The sequence below is a fragment of the Daktulosphaira vitifoliae genome, unplaced genomic scaffold (assembly GCF_025091365.1).
Source record: "Daktulosphaira vitifoliae isolate Bord-2020 unplaced genomic scaffold, ASM2509136v1 Scaffold_1, whole genome shotgun sequence".
NCBI lineage: Eukaryota > Metazoa > Arthropoda > Insecta > Hemiptera > Phylloxeridae > Daktulosphaira > Daktulosphaira vitifoliae.
The window spans coordinates 25,343,669-25,365,752 of NW_026099572.1; the positions used below are offsets into that span (position 1 = coordinate 25,343,669).

General features: G+C 31.9%; 1 protein-coding gene across 2 annotated transcripts in view; it reads right to left on the bottom strand.

Moving 5' to 3' along the window:
- Nucleotides 1-22,084, bottom strand: part of LOC126905676 (histone-lysine N-methyltransferase MECOM) — a 71,430-nt gene that overhangs the window by 33,308 nt on the left and 16,038 nt on the right. The window contains exon 1 of one of the 2 annotated variants that reach the window (XM_050685615.1): nucleotides 20,609-20,701. The exons of the other annotated variant lie outside the window; for it this stretch is intronic. Within the exon in view, the coding sequence (XP_050541572.1) occupies nucleotides 20,609-20,645 (37 nt within the window). The 5' untranslated portion in view covers nucleotides 20,646-20,701. Of the gene's footprint in view, nucleotides 1-20,608; nucleotides 20,702-22,084 lie in introns of those variants that run through there. 2 annotated transcript variants of the gene reach the window in all.

The window sequence follows — 22,084 nt, forward strand, 5'->3', positions numbered from 1 at the left end:
TAAAAAATAAACAATAAATCACTTCATTTCTCCCTCAAAAAGCCATAAATATAAAACCGAAATGCAGCGTTAATTTTAAGAAAGTTTTTCAATAAATTGAAAACATACTAAATTCATAACAAACACATAACAGATAACTATATATTTCCCATTGTTATACAATTTACACTATTATTTAATTTATACTTTTGTATTTAGGTTTGATAAGTTCATTACCATTTCTATCATATTGTAACCCGAAGACGGAGTGATTCGAAACTAGTAGTTACCAATAGTTTTTAGAACTTAAAGTCTAAATTAATTTAATATTATAATTTTATTATATGAAATTTGTGAAAAGCGTTTAACTTTTTAATAGTAGAAAAATTTTTTTTTAAGATATTGAAAATATGATATTAAATCATAATAGTTATAATGTGTGTGTTTGAATTGCTCTTCCACTAATATCCGTTTTTTATAAAAAAAAATATCCTACTTACTCATTATGGGGCGATTACAATCTTCCTGGAAAAAAATTGTAGTAATACTTTCAAACTCGCGTTACCTTTTGTATCTTATTTTATTATAAACGTAATAGAAAATCAAATAATGCGAACGTCTCAATCAAAGAATGCATCTGCACATCATCACCCTCCATTAGAGAGGTTCGCGACATATTGAACAACCGTATAAAACCCTTTTTTTAAACAAATCCCCGATAACGGTTGTGTTGCCAAGAAAAATCGCACGTTTTCGGGTTATTCCTTCGAAACGATTCGCCAATTTACCTGACGAAAGAGTTGCGCGTATAACTTGCCGCACGTTCACCCCTTTCTGCGAACGTGTGACGCAGCAAATGTCTAAGGGACACTTGACTTTGGCAACCTTTAAAAATTAACAATCCATTTATCGATGACACCGATTTGCGGTTAAGAAGATAAGGGACGATCAGTGCACACAGAATTTACCAATTGTCATATTTTTTTGTCCGGCACATAGGGACGGTTGCAACGAGTGATGCAAAAATAATAACAATAGTGCAAACGCCGGCGGGACCCCTGGGGACAACCACCGCCGCACTTTTGTCACGGACACGATGGTTTTTTCAGGGAATACAAACGTATTTACAACAATGTTTTGGTCGCCGTTGGCATACGAAACATTTGAATTATTATTAAATGACAAATAATGAAACCGGGAAAAAGGGACGCAATAATCTTGTGCATTGTTGCGGTATGCGACCTGTAAACATCAACGTTTAATCCGTTAAAACTTCCACTTGAATTTATAATCGAGTACAACGTAATGGTATTAAGGTCACAACTACATAATTAAATTTGCGTTGCAGCAGAAAACAACGAAATCTTTGTCAGTCCTATTTGAGATAAAGACCAAACTGTTGCAGTTTTTTTTTTAATATTATTGGCCGGTTTATGTGTCGCTGGTTACATGTATTGGTGCGAGCGTGCCAGTGTTTGTCGTGGAGGTTACGTTTATTTTTGCATCTCAGAAATGATTTTTTTCATTTACAAACAAAATAATTTATCGGCAAAGAAACATTGCGGATTACTGACTAGCGTTTTAATAATAATGTCATACATGTGTGCGAAAACGGAATGGCGGATTTGAAGCTCGTACGTACGTCAGCGGACATATAGTTCATGTATTATAATAACCAGTGGCAATAAATTCAACCGTAACCCATTGCTATCGTGTTTTATTCTGTTCGCTAACAAACCGTCTACGCAATAAAAGCAAGATTCAATATATAAATATGTGTGTGTGTGTGTGTGTGGGTATGATAAATAAAATAATATAATAACAATGATTTTTTATGCGACATATATTAAAGGAACTGCACCGACGCTGTGGCGTTACGCAAATTGATACAAATGACACGGGGAGGTTTCTGCTGAAGTCGCGTTGGGCATAAATATATATAGTAATAACGAAGTCGTAATTTTTTTTTTCGCCAATGTCATCGTGCAAGGGTAAAGACATTCATTTATTTTATATGAACGTAAGTACGGTCGTAATTTGAAAAACTGCGGGAACGCCGCCGCCGTGCGCTATGTCTATGTAATGCGTCGTAACGGTTCAAAGCCTTTAAAAAGCTTTTAAAGGATATATATTTGAAAAAAAAATCTCCTCACCTCGACGGCGAGAATATCAAACTCCGCCCGTTGTGTCTGCGCGGGTTCTTCTATAAGCCCGGAAATCTCGGAATGATAATGTAGCAGAGGTTGAAAAAGTAACTTCTCCACATCCTCTGCTCCGTTTACAGCCGACTATATCCATACACTCTATAGACATTTGGTCTTTTGAATACAAAATACTTGGGATGAAAAATCGATACGCTCTAAATGCATTTCAAACATATTCACTGTAATTTTTTCATCAATATTTGTGCGTTTTTTCTGAAAATGTTATTTGGTTCAAAAAACTGGTAGTTAAGTGTCAAAAATGAAAGCATAAATACATAAAATATGTCTCAATAATTTTTTTAGCATTTGAACATTGCATTTTTAAAACATCATTCAGACGCATTTATTTTATTTTAATTTGGCGAAAAAATGTTTTTTCGATGAATATATTTGCTAGATACTCCGTGGGAATAGAAGACAGATGTCTTATGAATTTTATAAACAAAATAATAAAAAATATGTATTATTGTATCTGTACCGTATCTGGAATTTGGTGATCATTGTCAAAGGGTTCACACTCGATATAAAAATAATTATCAAGCAATTGTGGTAAAGGTTTTACGCGTATTTGGAAACGGTTAAAAGGATTATACGTGGTTGTGTTCAAGGGGTTCAATTTGAGTGAAGGTACGTTTAAAAAACGATATATTTTCCCTCGTTATGGGGTATTGGCATTCTTCATATTCAGTGTTTCAAATTCGAAGAGGATATCGATATAAGTAACAATTGTAGGTAATAATGAATAAATGGCAACTAAAAATGAAAATGTGTAAAAAAAGGTCTAAAAATTACTCTTTGCTGGTGAAAGGGTGAACAGATCAACACGTGATTATATTATGCGCGTATTTTCACCATCCGAATGGACTAATGTCACGAAAAAGGGCTACTCTCCCCAAAAACGGTTCACCCTACACACTACCTATGATGCTGTAGTGTTTCGGTAATACCATAATAACAGCTTAATTCACACTTTATACCACAATCAACTAATAAGAATACATGTACAACCTCATCTGATGAAATCTATTCGCGGGAAAAGATTTTCCTAACAATTTTATTGGAATTAAAATTGTCTACGACTGACGCCAGGATTCAGAGTTTATTTATATAATATTTTGTAGTTATATTTCATCTAACTAAAATAACTGAATTTTATTTATTTACTTAATAGTTGATGATAAAATAAAATTTCCATTGAACACAAAATGTGTTTTTAAAAGCTAGTAGCCAGTGTACTTATTGGCTGATTACACCCAGTAAATACGTTCAAATTACACAAATTGAGTGAAAAAGAGTACCTTAATAATTAAAAACGTTTAATGACAAAGTTTACAAATAATTTATTTAACACAACTAATAAACGCGTTTGTCGACATGAAAACACAATATCTGTTAACGTTGAACAATAAAGAAAATAATAAACCTCTCCAGACATTATTTGTATTTTGTAAAGACATTGGAAACTACTTTTATATTTTCATTGACGACTGCAAGAAGCCACAGAATAGTATCACGAACATTTCTTGTTGTACTATAGACCCCATCAAGAGCAATATACACAAAAAGCCGGAAGTAGAAAAACGCATTATATTTGCATTTACATAACGGGCCTCTCGTTAGAAAACAAAAAATATATACTCACCAATACACGTTTGCATTTATTGTTCTTTGGTAACTAGCGAATACGTGTACGTTTACAATGATTGGACTAATCTATCAATAAGGACAAAGCGATGTTATAAGGATTCCGTTAAACGATTCGATGGTTATTATCAGCGCACAAGACTTCAGAGCTTTTGAAGTCGAACCGTTGAACGAGAGATGCGGGCCCTACTCCCCTAAATGACTGGCACTTTTAATAGCGTTTGCACGTGTTACAGTCTCGTGTCACACAGTTCAGCCTTTTGTCGCCGAAGCCTTTTTGGCTTTTGATGGGTTTGTCCTGTTGACCCCTCTCGCTCTCTAACCCTGGGTAATTACCGCTGTTACCATACGACCCAGGAGCTACACAAGGACAACAACTGTTACGCTGCCGTCGCGTCCACCGCCGTGTATGGGGCACAGCAAAACCGTTCTTATTGTGTTTCTCGAGTGGAGCACATAAATTTCCGGTTCCCGTCGTTTATAACACTTTTTCCTACATCGAAAAAGGAAAACTACCGAAGACACGACATAGCTTTTATTGTTAAGTGCCCATACGTCCAACTATTATTGTTATTGCTGTTCAAATGCACGTGGCTACAGAATGACCAAAACACGTATACTTATTGTCTTAGCGATTTCTCTAACCAGACTTATCAAATTATCCAAATTTATTAACATGAATTTTCCTATTTTTCTAGAAATACACATGACAATTGTCGTAAATGTAGCTCGGAACTAGTACATTTTGTCATACTCACCACTCACAATAAAACCTTACCAATAATTATTAGTCTTTTTAATGCCTTAAGCGACTACATATCATTTGCTACTTCTTTTTACTGCAGTCCGATATTTCTATTAGCGAGGAAATACACAATTACAGTGCTTAAGTACACCGATGATAACATAAATTTTTATATACAATAATATAATATACACATAATTAAATAGTTGAAAATTCTCTCGACTATTTTATGAAATCAAAATTGGTGAGAAACTACTCGATATTTTTACGACGTACCCCTTAATTTATGTCCAACAGCATCTTCCTGTGTACGCCCGTTAAATTACAGGGTACGTGAGGAAGTTGTTCAGCAAAACGAGCCGATTTTACGAAGGGTCTTTTATATTCTAATGTACTTTCCCAGACACGCCTCTGTACAACACTATTTTTAATCGCTAAAAATTGCCCACTATAACATTACTAACTATAACATTGTGATATTGTCGGGACTAATGATAAATATTCATTGGGACCGACTGACCATTATTGACTAGCGAATGAATTCTAGTAATACTAATCCCTAACTTCGTGGTAGCCATTTAAGGTATTACAAGTGAAACATTATTTCACCTATTATTACTATTTTATTCTTTTTATAAAAACATATTTTTAAATATAATTTATGATTTTAATAAAATAAACAAAGAAATTATTTTATCGGTTATATTTGTAAAATAATATGCGGCTATTTATCTATATATATTTCGAACTCGGTTTGTTGCCGCAATTCGTATGTTCAAATACGCTCAGTTTCTGTCTGCTGCTCGATACAGTTTGTCGGCACAGTAGCAAATAGTTGCACACAGTTTTTATGTTTCACTAAGTAAATGATTTCTTGTCCGTAATTTTTGTGCTGTGAATAGTCGTACTAAATTTTATAGAATACAACTGCTGAACAGTTAAATGGAGTATCAATCACGGGAAAACGAGATGAGATGAAAATATCACTTTGTAAACTCGTGTTTTACCCTTATAATTATTTAAATACAATACGAACTCGACTCGGTCGAAACTCATTTGCGATTTAAATGGGCACGCGGAAAACTCGTCAACATAACGGCGAACCTTTGAAATTACTCGAGTCGTGACGAAGAAAAAAAGGTTGAAATAAATAAACTAGGAAGAGGTTATGCAAAACTGAATTAAGGGATTTTAGCGTGGGTCGCACAGAGCTCGGCGTGCGGGTCCGTGGAGGGTTAAGGCGTCGGGACGCTGTATAGTGTCAGCAGCAGATGCCGCGACCCGGTTTATGATTTATCTGTTGCTATCATGGACTTATTACATTGTCTCGGTGCTGCATTGCCTCTGTTCTTGTCATGTTTACAACCACTTTACCGCCGCCACCGTCTTTTTGCGGCTCATCTGACTGTGACTTCTTGAGCAGTTAATCATTTTCCTTGCCCCTTACTCGCAAAAGTAAACCATCTCGGGATGCTTTTGCCCGTGTAATCCGTTTTAACGCTTCAAAAGACAATACTTAAGAAACCTGTTCCCCGATCTTTAAACGCTTCTGTGTATTTAACGGCGTAAAAACACTAGTTTGATTGTAACAAATGTCGTCATTAGCCGCGCAAGTGTTGAAAAAATCGTATGCATACGTAACGAGTAATTAATAAATGATTATTTAACAAGTGTAAAAAACACGACAAAACTTAAATGTTTATTGCCGGAAATTATTGTCAAACTCTAACGTATAGATAAACAAAATTTATACTCGAATTTGACAAGCACAAATGAAATTATACAGTTTTACTCGGCGTAGTTTTTATTATGTTAGTTTTCGCGGCCGTCCGTAATAAAAACGGTGACGTTTTTACGAAAATATGATTTAAAAACAAAAATCGTCGAAGAAAACTGGTAGAAGACACGTATTTTTGAAATCTGAGAACCTCTTACACGCAAACGTGCCAAAGCGGCTGACGTTCGGGTTGGCTCTTCGCTCATCCGAATCCGTCGCGGTTTATTTTCGGGCCATAAAAAAAAAACGTACCGACCAGCGCGTTTCCTCCCTCTCGCCGAGCAACGTTTACTGCGCTCGTGGAGAAGGTGGACGGGGACAGCGAAAGGTCAACCCGGTTGATAATAATGATTTTACGATCCGTCGTCGTCTCTTGTCACACAGCTGCGCCCAATGGGCCGCTGTATTGGCTCTCGGCGACCTGTCATTTCCCCGACCAACGCCGGTGGCGGGCCCCCGTTAATGTGCGTGTGCATGGTGTTTATACGTGTGTAAATAACGTGCCCCGAGTATAACGTCACGTATTTCAATTACAGATAGCCTTTAACAAGTTCAGACCGTAAAAAATTGCCACCATCGCACAGTCGACAGATATTACTGACATAAAGACGTTTTGGAACGGTAGTGCAAATATTACTACCTAGAACTCTCCTAATTGTTTTTATTTTTCAAATGAAATATTTCGAACAATGATTATTTTTTAAACGACTTTCGAATATCCCGCTTTAATAAAATTACTTACTTTCATTATTTTCTAAATGCTCAAATACATTTGGCCAATGGCAGACATCGTTTATGGGATCGACGTAGCTGGATAATCATTAAATTATTATAATTGATCATGATCGCGTTGATGAAATAATTCAATTGACAAACGCATAAAGAAATTTACATTCTTGTGCATTTCGTTAAAATCAAACATACTACCATACTATCTTGATTATTTTCTCACGGAAATCTCTGTAGCGTTCGAGTATTAAAAACTATAAAAAAAATATGGCGACACAACGTGGGATAATTTCATCAGTCGATCGGCCACTTGATGGCGTACATATACACTCGATAATAGACCAAAACAATAATGGTAGTAATAATATAATATAATAATACATAAATCGCCGTGTACGTGTATACATCTCATGTCCTCCTCTATAAACGAATCGACGGTAGTTGACAACGGTAAGAGGACTGTTGACGGCTTCCGGAACATAAAAAAAAGGCCTCTTGGCCGCTTTAATACTACTTACCAGGGAGTTTCCATTACATTCCATCGCACGATGACTTTATAGCTACGACGGTGCTTTGTAAGGCCGCACGGGAGTCATATCCATACACAAATCTGTCACCACTCACACTCGACAACAACAATTAAAACACGTCGTTTTATACATAATACATTACCGTACAACTTATAGGTTTGAAAGCGCACATTCTTCTTAGTACACCATTGTAAATGTTGTTTCATATTAGTAATATTATAGATACACACACACAACGGTCATTGTCCGACATGGTCGTGAAGTACTATTAGTTTACGGCATTAAGGGCCACGACTTTTCTACGTGTACCTATTAATTGTGTAATTACTGTAGTGACTTTTCGAGTATCCTGCGCAATTTTTACTATTGTTCGATTGGTAAAACAGTATAACATTACGTCACCAAAGTGTGTTTCTCGTTTGAACCAACGAAATGTATTAAAACATATAAAAACGGTAAAATCGATGTAGTAATATAGTGAGTACTATTATTTCGGTTATTGTTTGGTCGCCAAAATGCATCACAATGCGAACCCGTTGTTTAGTTAGATGAGGAGAATTTTATCTGCCCGTTCTCACGACGCGCCGCTTCTGCAGATAATAACAACAACAGTGTTTTTGTTTTATGTATGTCATTCGCTTTTTTATATTGTACTAAATTATTATTTTCCATTACATTTCAGATAACGAGCACGCAAACAATCATAATAATTAATGATAGGGCCTAGTCGTAAAATAGCACACGGAACCAATTTTTTCAATATCAAGTGTTGACAATCATTACTATACATAACGTTTCTATTTTACTCGGTACTTGATGATACGACAATACGCAATAACAAAAGAGGATTTGCGCTTATTTGGTATACAACCATTTCGCTAAAATAACAATCTAAAAAACTCGGTTACATTACGTCATGTTGAACTTGAATTTCAAGAATCGAAACAATGCGATAACTATTTATGTTTACACTGATCATCACCTTTTTTTTAATTATCTAGGCATGGTAGTTTTATGGAAATATAGACGAAGTAAAACTAAACTTTCATTGTATTTAGATTCGATTGGTGGGTATACATTTTTATATAAAACAGATTTTAACACAAAAACTTAAAGAGATATTTAATAACAAATAAGCAACAGTTAAATGATGTCGGATAATATCGTGTCGAACGTTCCGCTCATTGTTTTCTTATACGCTCTATTGAGTTTTAGCAGTTGAGAATGTTTTTGTAATACTAATAAAATACGATTTTAGGGTGATATCTTTTAACGAAGTACACAAATTTAGTGTTGGTAATTGTCTGAAGAAACATTCATCGGTAATCGAGTATTTCATGCAAGTAAATTACCCAATTAGACTAAAACATTTACACGAACAATTGCTTTTGGTAAAAAAAAAATTAGAATTGAGGATCATTATGCATAGTGACGGATACGGACAACCGAATACACGTAAAATGTCAATAAATTATTAAAAACATTATTTTCCTGTTGTAAGATCATTGCAAATAATATGCGCAAAATTATGCGTTTGTTTTTATTCAACTCTTTAGACAATATCGACAATTAAATAATATATTTAAAAAGTTAAATACACTACTCGAATAATTATTAGGATGAATGATGAGAAAAATTGAGTGAAACTATCAAATGTATTATTTTTTCTTTTTGATAGAATTAAATCTCTTAGCAAGGGAGATTTTATTGGGTGGATGGGGTTGTTTCACCCCTTTATACATTCATCAAAGTCATTAGCGGTCGGTATTTTTAGGATAAATTGTAAGCTTTTTTACTCGTTAAGGACTTAAGTCGGCAAAACTTACTTCACACCCTCTAATATTGTCTTCTGTCTACGATTTCTTTTAATATTATTCAATTATTTATTTTAATCATGTTAACTTATCAATTACTTAAGGAACAAAGACAAATTCAACCAAAGTTATCAGCTTCATACATAGATCATTTCTTCGCAATACTTTTGGGTGAGCAGCGTGTAAAATATATAATTCATGTCATATTATATACTCAATAAATATTTCACGGTCAAGGCAATAATTTGAAAATTTATGTATATGAGTGTTACGGACAAATTTCATTCGATCCCGACGGAGGATCGTGTTTAAACCATAACGAAAAATTAAAATCGCGAGAGAAATTCCACAAACAGGGTGACAGAAAAACACTTTTGTGATATTCAGTCCGATTCATCTTCTTTTTGACACGTTTATTTTCAATATGTTAACTGCACGCATCCCATTGTGAAATTCGACAGTTGTGTGATGCATCCACACAACATATTATAACAACAATATTGTACATCGGCTAATAATCCTTTATGGTTAAGGTGAATGTTCACCATTTCGTTTGGCCATCAATCAACGCACATGTCCTACTACGAAGGTCTTATTCAGTTAATTGTCAACAGGTGAATCGAAGAACACCTCATGTACCAGAGCGCATAAAAACGCGGATTCCACATATACATTATAATGTGTACAGGATGATAGATATACGTTTCTAACACGCTGGCCACGCTAAATAGGTCCCGAAAACCTCACGGGGAGGCTTGCAGGGACCATTGTGCCCATTCATTATCTTAGTGTCTGCTGGTCACTGGGACTCACGACGATAATTATCTCGTTTCTCTTGTCTTTTTGAAGTTTTTGTGGGAAGCATCCGGTTCGTATCGTTTTACACATCTTATTGCGGTTCTATATGCACTTATGCGCTATAAAATATATAATGAGACAAATCAAAAATGGTCTCCAACTGTTTTCAAAAAAAAAAAAACTATTATTTTTTCTATTAAAAATATTCATGGGATTGTTTCCAAAATTATTTTAGGTATGATTTTATTATATCTGTTAACATAGTAAACGAATAACGTATTCCCAAACATCCCAAAGCAATAATTTGTTTTTTAGTTAAATAATAATTATTAAATTTAATTTTTCTGATAACTACACTATGATATGTATTGTTCTTCAAATATATATTTCAATAAGTCTGTATATAGATATATAAACGTTAGTTGTCTGCGAACGGCGAATGGTAAATTGATAACGATTTTGCGCATCGTAGACAAATTAGTATTGTTCTCTTATGTTGTCATCGATATGATACTAAAAACTAAGCAAAACAATACTAGCACGCGCACACAATTTATACATACATGTATAGTACTGTGTATTATAATAAGTTAATGACTAACGAATTGGCGATAATAATGTTTATACATATTGCTTCTCCTAACCGTCTATAGACATACATATGTGATTTAGAGACTCAACAATTCAGCGCTTCTTGCCAACTTAGCATTTCCTAATCTTTTGGACTAGAGTTGAAGACAAATAAGCAGGTACCAAAAACAGATATGAATTTAGACTAGTAAATTTTAATTTTTGTTTTTAACAACGATTTGATATATTTGAACTAGTATAAAATATATTTGATTTATGAACAGTAAAATAGCGAAAGATAACATATTTGTAGACTATACACGTGCTCTAAATAAATAAAGGGAAATACGATTATTTTAAACGTAAATGTTTAAGTTTATATTTAAAACATCGTGAAATACAATATAAATTAAATTCAAATTTTCACATACTTAGAACAAAAATTCACGTATGAAATATATATTTTTTATTATGATGGATTATTTTTTTTTTTTTCATAACTATAGTATCTAATTCAAAAGAAATTAATAGTTGTTTCAATTTTAAAAAATTAGATACTCAATTAATTTTATTATGCTTTTAAAATATGATTGCGGTTGTTTTACGCTAGTTAGTTCCTTTTTCTATGGCGCTTCTGATTTCGTCCAATATACATATGAATATTTATGATTGGAAAACGCTTTAAGACATGTGGTCAAAGGCAATTTAACCGAGTTGTACCCCTACCCACATCACACGCCATAGTCTGGATATTTTTTATTTAACTTTTATTGCCACCGTTTGTTATGTCTCAACTCAATGTCTTTCTACTGGTCTACTATCCATTTTATATGGTCCCGTGAACTCAAAACGATCCAAAGACACGTACGGGCGATAACAATATTAAAAAAACACACACTCATGCGCGTAACAGCGATGGTCGTTGAGTCGTAAATCGCGTGGCAGTAAAGTTGTCTGGAAACTTATCTAGTATTGGAAAAATTGCACTTAAAAAAATGTTTCAATACCGCTGACATGCATTTAAAATGCACAGAATTATATATAGTCTCTGATTTATTGTCCTAGCCATCCGTTACACGTTATACACTAAACATTATCGACATAAATGTAAAACTATAACAAGCAGATAACACAAATCGTATTAGAAATCGATATCACTGGTCGGTGGCGCAGCGAATAAAATACACGGAGTGAAAATAATTCCAAACAATAGAGTGATAGATAATTGCGTCATTTTGATTGACCTACTTAAAATTTAACATGAAATTTTTATTGAGTGACCAAAGTACTTCGCGAAAGGAAAAAACAGATAGATATGCACTTCATTTATTAGCATACATACAACTTTTTTTTAACACATAAATTTTATGTTCTATGTACAGCTAACACTGAATAGTTAAAACATTTGATTTAGCCGTAACATCATTGGCCAGTGAGCGCATCCATATACTTAATAATTAACATTAACAACACTAATTTCAAGTTCACTTGTGACTACTAAGTTTACAGAGGCTACGGACGAGGGAGAGAGCCGAGACGTTAATGCGGATCGATACAGCGATGGGAAATGAAGAAGGTAATAATAAATACATCGGTGTGTATAAATTCAGGTGTATGTGTGTTGTGTACCTACACACAACACACGTACACCTGTGTTTTTTTCCATTGCCATCATTTTCACCTCTGCCGCGCCAGTGTTGTTTGCATATTATATATATATATATATATATACCTGTAATACACAGGCAACACGCGCCGGCGATAAATTAAGTGGCGGAAGCCAATGAAATTAATTGAAAAGAGGAACAACGGGACGAAGCCTTTAATAAATCCATTTTAGCCGTACTTCGTGTCACTTTTGTTTGCTCTCTGCAAACTACTACTGGGACTCGCTCGCGATCCCCTTCACACCACCCCCCCACGACTTCTGTCTTTTCTGTTATTTCCAACTATAACCGGCTACACCCGTAAATCGTCAAACAACTGCAATACCCTCTTTTCCCACCAGTGAAACCTCTCCTTTCGTCAATACTAACATCGCATCCGAACAAATTTACTCTCTCTTCTTTTCTGCGCTTTCCACGGATACCTTCAATACTCTCGTTTAAATCCCAATTAAAGTACGTCACGTGTACGTAATTGACACATCACGCTATCTCGCATGACACACCACCAAGCTCGTCACGAAACCGCAAAAGGATTCTACCGAGTAAGTTTGATGTTTATATAAAATGTATACACATCGACACCACGCCAAATAATCGTGACCAACAGGAAATTACTCGACACCCGCTTAATTTCCTTTGCGGAAACTTAAGTTTGATTGTTTTTTCTATCAACTTCGTCTTAGGTACTTATTAGTTCGTCAAAAAGTTTTGTTTGGAATTTATGTTTCAAATACTGCGATATACTCAATCATTTATTTAAGTTTGCTAAGTATCAAATGACTATATTCACGACAATAAGATTTGAGACATAAAATCAGTGGCGTAGTTAGAGCTTTGTTTTTAGGAAAGGACATGTATAAAAGAAAAATTTCATTTCCAAACGAAAAAAATTGTCATCTTTGTCATGTAATCATTTTTACTAGGAGGATCTGTCCCACTTCACTTCACCCTCCTAGCAAAGGTATCCTGCAATTATAATTTGTCCCGAATCATGCAAAACCTAGTGCTTACACTGCTATAATACTAAATTTACATAATTGTGTATAGGTACTATAGTATAGTATGAATACTATACTCAATGTTTATTTATAATGCCATATTTAACATATACTGAGACCCTAAAAAAATTCACTCATTTTCTGAGATAAATTTCCCTTCAAACAGTGAATCGTCATTTTACTTTGGACTTTTTACGATTTTTGATGAATTATTAATAATAAAGTATTAAATATTGATATGATTTTTTTTTACTGTTTAAAAAATAAAATGGTAAAAATTTCATAATTCAAAGTTTAGCATTTTTATAAACTATAGAAAATTTAAGCAATTATTTGAAAAAACTTAAATAACGCCAATATTTAAACGTTATATCCCGGGCCTCAAATTGTCTTTATCCGGACTTGCTTAACACTCAACAAAACAGTTATGAAATAATACATACATAAATAGCTTATTATAGTATGGGGATTATATAGACCCCTCCCACTCTGTGCTTTTTAGTCACTTTAAGCCCTGAAAGTAAATAGTTATGTCATAACAAATAATAAAAAAATGATACTATTCACAGAATACATTTTATGTATCAACAATACCATTATATTCTGTCGTTAATATTAAAATTCTATCTCGTTTTAATATGCATAGAAACGTTACTATATGTAAATTATAAGAGTACCGAATATATACACAAATTAAGTACTTGATCATAAGAAAAGAATCATTTAAATACAGTTGATATTGTAATATTACATATTCAAATTATTTGATAGTTATAAAACCGTCCGAGATATTGTAATTATAAATATCATAGCGCTAGTCATTCGATTGATTTTTAAGTTATACAAAAAATATACGAATGTATTTACGAGCAAAGGGGATAGATTTTGTTTTTAACTGAACCCTTTCAGGTGCATAATTATATTACCATTTATTCATACAATGAAATAAACGACATTAAAACAAAATATATTCTTTACATTGTCTTATGCACCTCACTAACACGGCATCGAGGAGATGGATGTATTGTTTGAGAAGGTACTCACAACAAGACACATAAAATGTATTATTACCCGAGTACTGTTTCTTCATCAATTAGATTCTCATTCAAAAGTCCTGCAAACGTTTAACCGCCCTTGAGGGAACCGATATGATCTGTTAATATAATCCGCGTTATGTTCGTAATTAAATAGCACGATGGGAATTCGTTTCCGTGTCACAGAGCAAAGACAAGGGTTCCCTCTCGACTCATCGTTCGTATTGTTTGGACAGGCGTAGTTCAAAACAATTTGAATATAAACCGTAACGGATTAATATGTTTGAATAAAAACAACCGGTATTTGTATAAGTATGGCCTCTTCACGGCTATTAATAATTAATAAAATCAATGGCAAACCAAACTCGATAAGATTAAATGCATAACCGTAAGTAACGTTCTATATGTATCCTTTATCAACCATTTATCTCACAACGATGACAATAACAACCGACAAAACAAAAACATATTTTATTTCGAGTTCACTTTGGAAATGTTCGTTAGCCAGATGATTTCACGATTTTCTACGGGAGTTTTACTGTTCAATATGATCGAAGCTATTATGATATTGATGGGATAGTGTTGTCAGGGACAGTGTGCCGTCCGAATAATGATAAATTACTGTAGGGGAGGAGGACATATAGAAAGAAAAATACACGGTCGTTAACTACGTCGAGAGGGTCAAAAAGTTCCTTTTCACTGTCGAGACAACTGTTTTCCAATGTCCCGCCGTCAATTACGTGGCATAAAACAGAACGTACGAGGACAAAAACACGGCGAAATTTTTAAACGCATGCCACGCAATATTATGTGACGTTTTTATTAGATAACATTCATATAGATTATATGATTGAATTCTTTAATATCAAATACTGTTAGTTAGAAGTCAAAATGTACTGAATATTTTTCGTAAAAAAAAATTATTCCTCTAGTAAAATTAAAACAAAAATTATACTATTTGATTTACAAAAGTAATTAAATTAAAATCTATATATTTTTAAAATCAAATATTCAAGTATAAAATGCATGCACGTCAAATTAAAATGTATACCAGTACATGTATCACACACACACTCATTAATTTATTTAACTATAAATATTTAATAAAAACTGTTTACACTTACACTGAAGAAATATTTTGAACGTTTATGAAACTGTATCATTAAAAATGTTTATAAAGTTCAAAATTTACGCCACAAGAACAAGCTATATGATTAAAAACGCTTATTTGTGGAGGCACGAAAGGTACAAACCCTACTCCCCCGACCTTATTATTTGAAAATGGTATTTAAAAAGAATAATAAGTAAATAAATGACAAACAAATTCGTTCTTTTTCACTCAAATTTATGTTGATAATATCTCGAGTAGGTACTAATTGTTTCTGTAAACCTAGTAAAAAATACTAACTACTATTATGTTAATATCATAATAAAACCGTTAGCGGTTTTAAATGTATAATAGAAACTTAAGTGGTTAACAATCAATGAACACGACTAATCCCTTGAGTTCTCGTCGTTACAATAAGTTAGGTACACATGATTGAAATCGCATACATATTCAGTCTATGAAGTTGTTTAATTTTATAATCCGTAAACTACATATCAAAATGCAAAGGAAATGACACGCACTATAATGTTTCACGAGTGGCCACACTTACGATATCAAAACGATTTTTTTTATTAAATTCAGTGCAAACAAAAACACATTTTTTTTGTTTATTGTTTGAAACAAAAAAACCAAGTAGAATAATAAATTACACTATTAACGTACCACGTGCCCCCGATTATTGCATAACGAGAGGCCTCTTCAATTTGGCCACATGTCGCACGCGGTGGCAAAACGTTCGTCCGCATTAATCACCCGGCCGATGCAAAAAAAAAAAAAAGAATAAAACCTACTTGAGTTCTCAAACGTAATACACACTGATCTCGGAATGAAATCCCAGTAAACAGATTTCTAAAGAATGAAATATAAAAATATTTCCATATTGATTATAATTTGCATTTAACAGCGAAACGTACTTTTATTTTCCAAGGTTTAATGGACTTTTGCGTGCAATAAGTTTTTATGGAGGTCAAATTTCTATTTGTCCATGTGACATATACCGTCCGATAGATCTGTTTATATGATAAATTTTTCATTTCTGTGTACTTTTTTTTTTTTGTTTTTTCCTTTGGACTTCTCACGTCATAATCGCGCACGTGAACTGTCGTGTCGCTACCGTGTTATCTCTTCAGGAAACTTGGTTCCTTCCGGACGGCCGTTACACTAATGATTGGCTGACGACACAAGCATACTGCCCAACTCCACTTCTACCCTTCGGTGCTTTTCCATGATGGAATATTATAGTCCAGACAGAGTGTCACGCACCCACGCGTTTCATGTCCACCGCAGGTTATTAAAGTATTATTATTGTTGTTATTTTCTATACATGAGTCTCTACTGTGTCCAAAGCACTATTAAATATCTACGATAAATTGTATGATTGTGTACACAAGTAAAACAGAAGTCAAATTTTCAATTACTCCCCTCGTCAACAAATAAGTATAATTAAGCTGCAACGTGACAGTTATTTTGCTATCTTCAAATTTACCTAAGTAAATAATAACAATTATATTCTTGTCGACTTAAATACACATTGAAAATAATTACAAATTCATACAATATAAATGGTTTTCAAAGTATTAGCCCGTCTCGATGAAGTGCATAGCATGAAGGAACCACCCGACAGTAATGCTCATTAATTACCATTGGTACGTGCGGTCATTTGGTCAGCAGACGTCCCTCAGTCTATTAAGAGAAAACTATACCCAAGCAGCTGAATTTGCACACTCACACACGTGTCTATGTGTCTATTTTAGACGTTAAAACTGCAACGGCGAAGGCGGACGAGATTTCCTGCACAGCTTATGTATAAGCAAATTTAAAAATTTGACTTCTATAAACCTATTACTCTGTAAACCTGCAAAATGAATTCCTTATTAAATTCGAATATTTCCTCATCCTCGTCTTGTTTTTATCTTAATGTTAGACAAAAAAGTTGTATCTGTAGCCAAATCAAATTGTTTTTCGATTCCATAAATAATTAAGGGAAAAATATTTCAAAATTATTACAAAGCTTATTTGGCTTGATTAAAAATAAAATATAATAAATAAATTTTATTGTTATGACAAATAGAATAAAATAGTATTTGCTTCTCATTGACAATGAATTTAACCAAATTGGAATTTCAGCTCTAAAAAATCCCATTTGGCTGAATTCTATAAACGCCTATATTATAGTAATTCTAATAAAAAGATAATTCAGCACAGTGAGGTCGCGGCACAATTGAGACGTGGCATTGTTGGGTGCAGTATAGATTAAAATCACTACCATAAAAAGCGCTTCGATGCAAATCCGTAGATAGTGTTTAATTTTAAAAAATTGGTAGATTATTCTAAAAGCTACATGATCTCCTATTTCCTTATTTATATTCTAATTACAAGTTTTATGATTTATAAGTGTAATATATTAATATATAAATAGAAGTTATCTTAAAAAAAATATAATGATCCATACATTTTTCAAATAGTTATAGCTTTATAAAGTTAAAATATATAAAAAATTTTTTTTACAAAAATAGTAAAATGAATACCTTCTCATCTTTGCATCGAAGCTAAAAATTAATTTCACAAGAATTCCAAGAATAGACTTTTGAAGATAATCTTTTTGAATCAGGAGTAAGAAACGTTATGCCAACATTTAAAAAAAAACCTTGTCACAACATAATCAAAAAAGAAATTCACAGGATATCAATAAAATAAAATATCATAAAATATAATATTATGAATTAAGTATAACAATACTCATTGAAAAATAAATATATTATTTTTAAACGTTATATTTAAAAAAATTTATTTAGGCTAAAAGTAATAACAAATCTCACATTTGAATTGTATTTTATAGTGAATTATTTTCTTAAAATGTTAAACGTGAAACATCAATATAATTTTAAATGTAAACTTTGTATAACGTTTTAATGTTATCAAACGTTAAAAGTAAGAATACTTTAACGTGTCAATATTGAATAACATTAAACTCAATAAAGATCATTTTAAAACTTTTTCTAAACGCTAAATTAAAAATCAAAACTAATCTGACCCCTTCATCGAATATGAACAAAACATATTTTTTGTAGACACTATAAATAATATACATGTAATTTTTCCGTTATTATTTGGCTGATGGACATACCTAATTGATTCGAATTACTTAAACTAGACAAACACGTGTGGACTCGTCGCTTGTGTAGAATATTTTTACGATGTTGCGTGATTTTCTCGGAATTTTGGCGTAAACGAAGAACTCCGTTGCATATTATCCTGTGGCCAGGGGATAAGACGGTGTAACGATGAATGATTAATAATGTACATCAGGTCGTGAAATCGGACACATCCGCTGGACACCGTTGTCCACGGCCTGCCTTAAACTAGTATTTATCCCAACATATGTGTCTCTGTGTACGTATGACAAACATGGGAATCACAAAGGTCAGAGATATAAAAGGGACCGACTTGTGGATGGACATGACATAAATTGCATATTTTAAACGAACTCCAATAACAGTTTTTCCGAGAAATAAAACTTCTCGAAAGATAAAAAAATATGTTATATCCTAGTTTACGAAAAAATTATTTACCCATTAATGACTGACAATTTTTAAATTGTTTAACTACTACCAATATACACACGTTTTCAGAATAATTACTATACTTTTTCAATAATTTATGAAAGCATTAAATTTGATAATTTTTTATCGTCTATTTATAATATTACAGCAAAATAACTATTTCTTATAAAAATATTACTACAAACAATTTTGTCAGATAATTAAGTAAATCGTTATAAAAATGAAGATGAATGTTATTTTAAATTTTAATATAAAGGTGTTAATTCGATAAATAGAAATTGATACTGAACTCCACAATGTCAATTTTACTATTATTTAGTTTTTGTTCACAGTGTAAAAAGTTTATCAAGTATTTAACTACTTAGATCACTTTTAAAATAAGTGCCAGCAATTTATTAAGTTAAAAAAAAGTTAATTTTGATAATTATTATTGTGGATTCTTGACTAAATGGTTCTGTATTATTACAAGGCACACTTTAAATTATATTTAATAAAAGAAATTAAAAAAATTAAGGTGTATAAAATTATTAGTAAATAAAAGAAATAAGATTTTAACGATACAGCCTTTGCAAAATAAAACTATAATTATGCCTTTTTTTAAGTCATGTATTTTCGAAATATATTAAATAATGCCTTTAATCATCATAGACTGAAACAAACATAACAAAAAATGAAAATACATATGGATGTATAACATATATTGTAAATAGGAAATCGGTGAACACCTTATGTAACAACTAGCAACGCATATAGAAAAATGGAAAATCTCTTGACAAAATTTTTAAGTGTCAATAAAAAACAATTTTTAAAAACATAAATAATAATAGAATAACTTATAATAATAAAACTATTAAAATGTTTATTTTTATTTTATCTCGTGATCTTTTTATGTTTATTCTCAATAATAATAATAATATATATATATATAATTAATTGTCTTTTAGATTTATGAAACGATTAAATTTTTTTTTTTTACACAAAGTAATTTGGAAAGACATTAGAACTTTCCGTAGTAATAAGGACAATACTTAAAAATAAACTTCTTCAATAGGGTATTAAATACTGATATTAAATATGTCAAAATAGTAAGTGGTAAAATTAAATACCCAGTTGAAGTTAAATTATACATTCGGATATTACATATATGATTAAAAATAAAATTGATAATATCAATTTTAATTTACATAGCAAATTTAATTAAATTTTTTTTTTTCATAAAAAGTGATTAAAAAAATAATAATTATTTGCAAAAAATTAGTAATATTAATTTTTAAAAAGTGCATATTATATTCTTGATAATAAACATGTCTGAACATTAAATAAATTATTCTTTTTATAATGCTAAGTAAATTGTAAATGCAATTCTTTGAACTTCGATAAGTGACATGACAATATTTTATTAGTAATGTAGTGCGCAACGTATTACGATTTTTCAAATTTTTTATTACCTTGAGCAAGTCGCCTCGCCACAGATTTGGACCTCATTAATGCTCTTGTGAAGTGTGTCGCCGTAGTCGCGTGGCATCAACTGGCGTGTCTACTATTCACGTTTACTCGCATAGGGTATTCTACCTGAAACGATCCCGTTGCGCACCTGTGAGCGTCTTTGAAAGTTGAAGTATTATTTAACGAAATATCTCCTAGACGACCATTTCAAGACTCCTAATAGTACACGTATTTTATGTCTGACATCATTAAAATAAGTCGCTCAAAACTCCTATTTTACTCATTGTTGATTTTCATGACGAATAAAGTTAATTCCGATTACTCGAAAATTTTCCGATATTTTCATAAGCTTCTAGATGAAAGTGGTATAATACTAAATTCAATATATACCTTAATTAGAAATGTTTAAAAAATAAAACCGAAATTTTTGCGTTGGCAAATAAACTAAAAAGTCGAGGCCGTAACAATAAAAAAAATTTTTACGTATGATTTATTATTTAATTCACAATAGATTATCCATACGAACTTTCTGAACTGTACAATAACTACCCAACAAACTACTCTAAGATCCTATTGCATTTTCTGGTTTATAAAGTAATAAAAGTTATTTCATAAGGCTATTTGGGGCAATTTTTCCAAAGCATTAAAAACAAACCCACTTCCAATCCACATTAATCTTTTTTATGATTCGAACGTTAAAAAACAATAACTGGACGTAAAGTATGAAACCAGTCGATATAGTTACACAATATAACAATAAAATATTATGTAGTAATTTAGCTATCTAGATATGATAACAAACATGCAATATTTCTAACAGAATTTTAAAATTTATTTAAAAAGTTTCCAAATCAGCTACTGAAAAATCTTTTTTTAAATGTTAGCTTGACATATTTCAATAAATTAATAAGTAAATGGTTTTTACTGATTAATTTACTTATGGATGTCTAATCCCACTTTTTTTCATAAATTAATCCCTACCACAGATCATCAAAATGTTGAACTAATATTAAATAATTAGTACAGTGATATTGGTTTATCGCGTTCCGCTAAATTTCCATTAAATAATAATGGGCTGAATCAACATCAAATTTGGAAAAACTGAATTTTTTTTTCGATACACAAATAAGCAAAATATTTTTATAATTGATATTATTTGATATTCGAAGTCGATTACTTATTATTATTTGTTTCAGAATATTTAACAATTTTTATTACTTTTATTCATTTGTTTTTTTTTATTTATTAAATATTAATGATTTTAATTATCAATTAGATTTAAATATTCCATAAAGTTATTAGCTCCAATATAAAATGGAAGACTATATACATGAACATAAATTACTCAATTTATTTGCAAAGTAAATACAATATTGAACAATTTTTGTAATTGAGAAAATAGTGCGTCCTTTAAACATATGTTAAATTAAAGCTTATGTTATGTACAATATATTAAAAATTAGACAACAAATATTGTT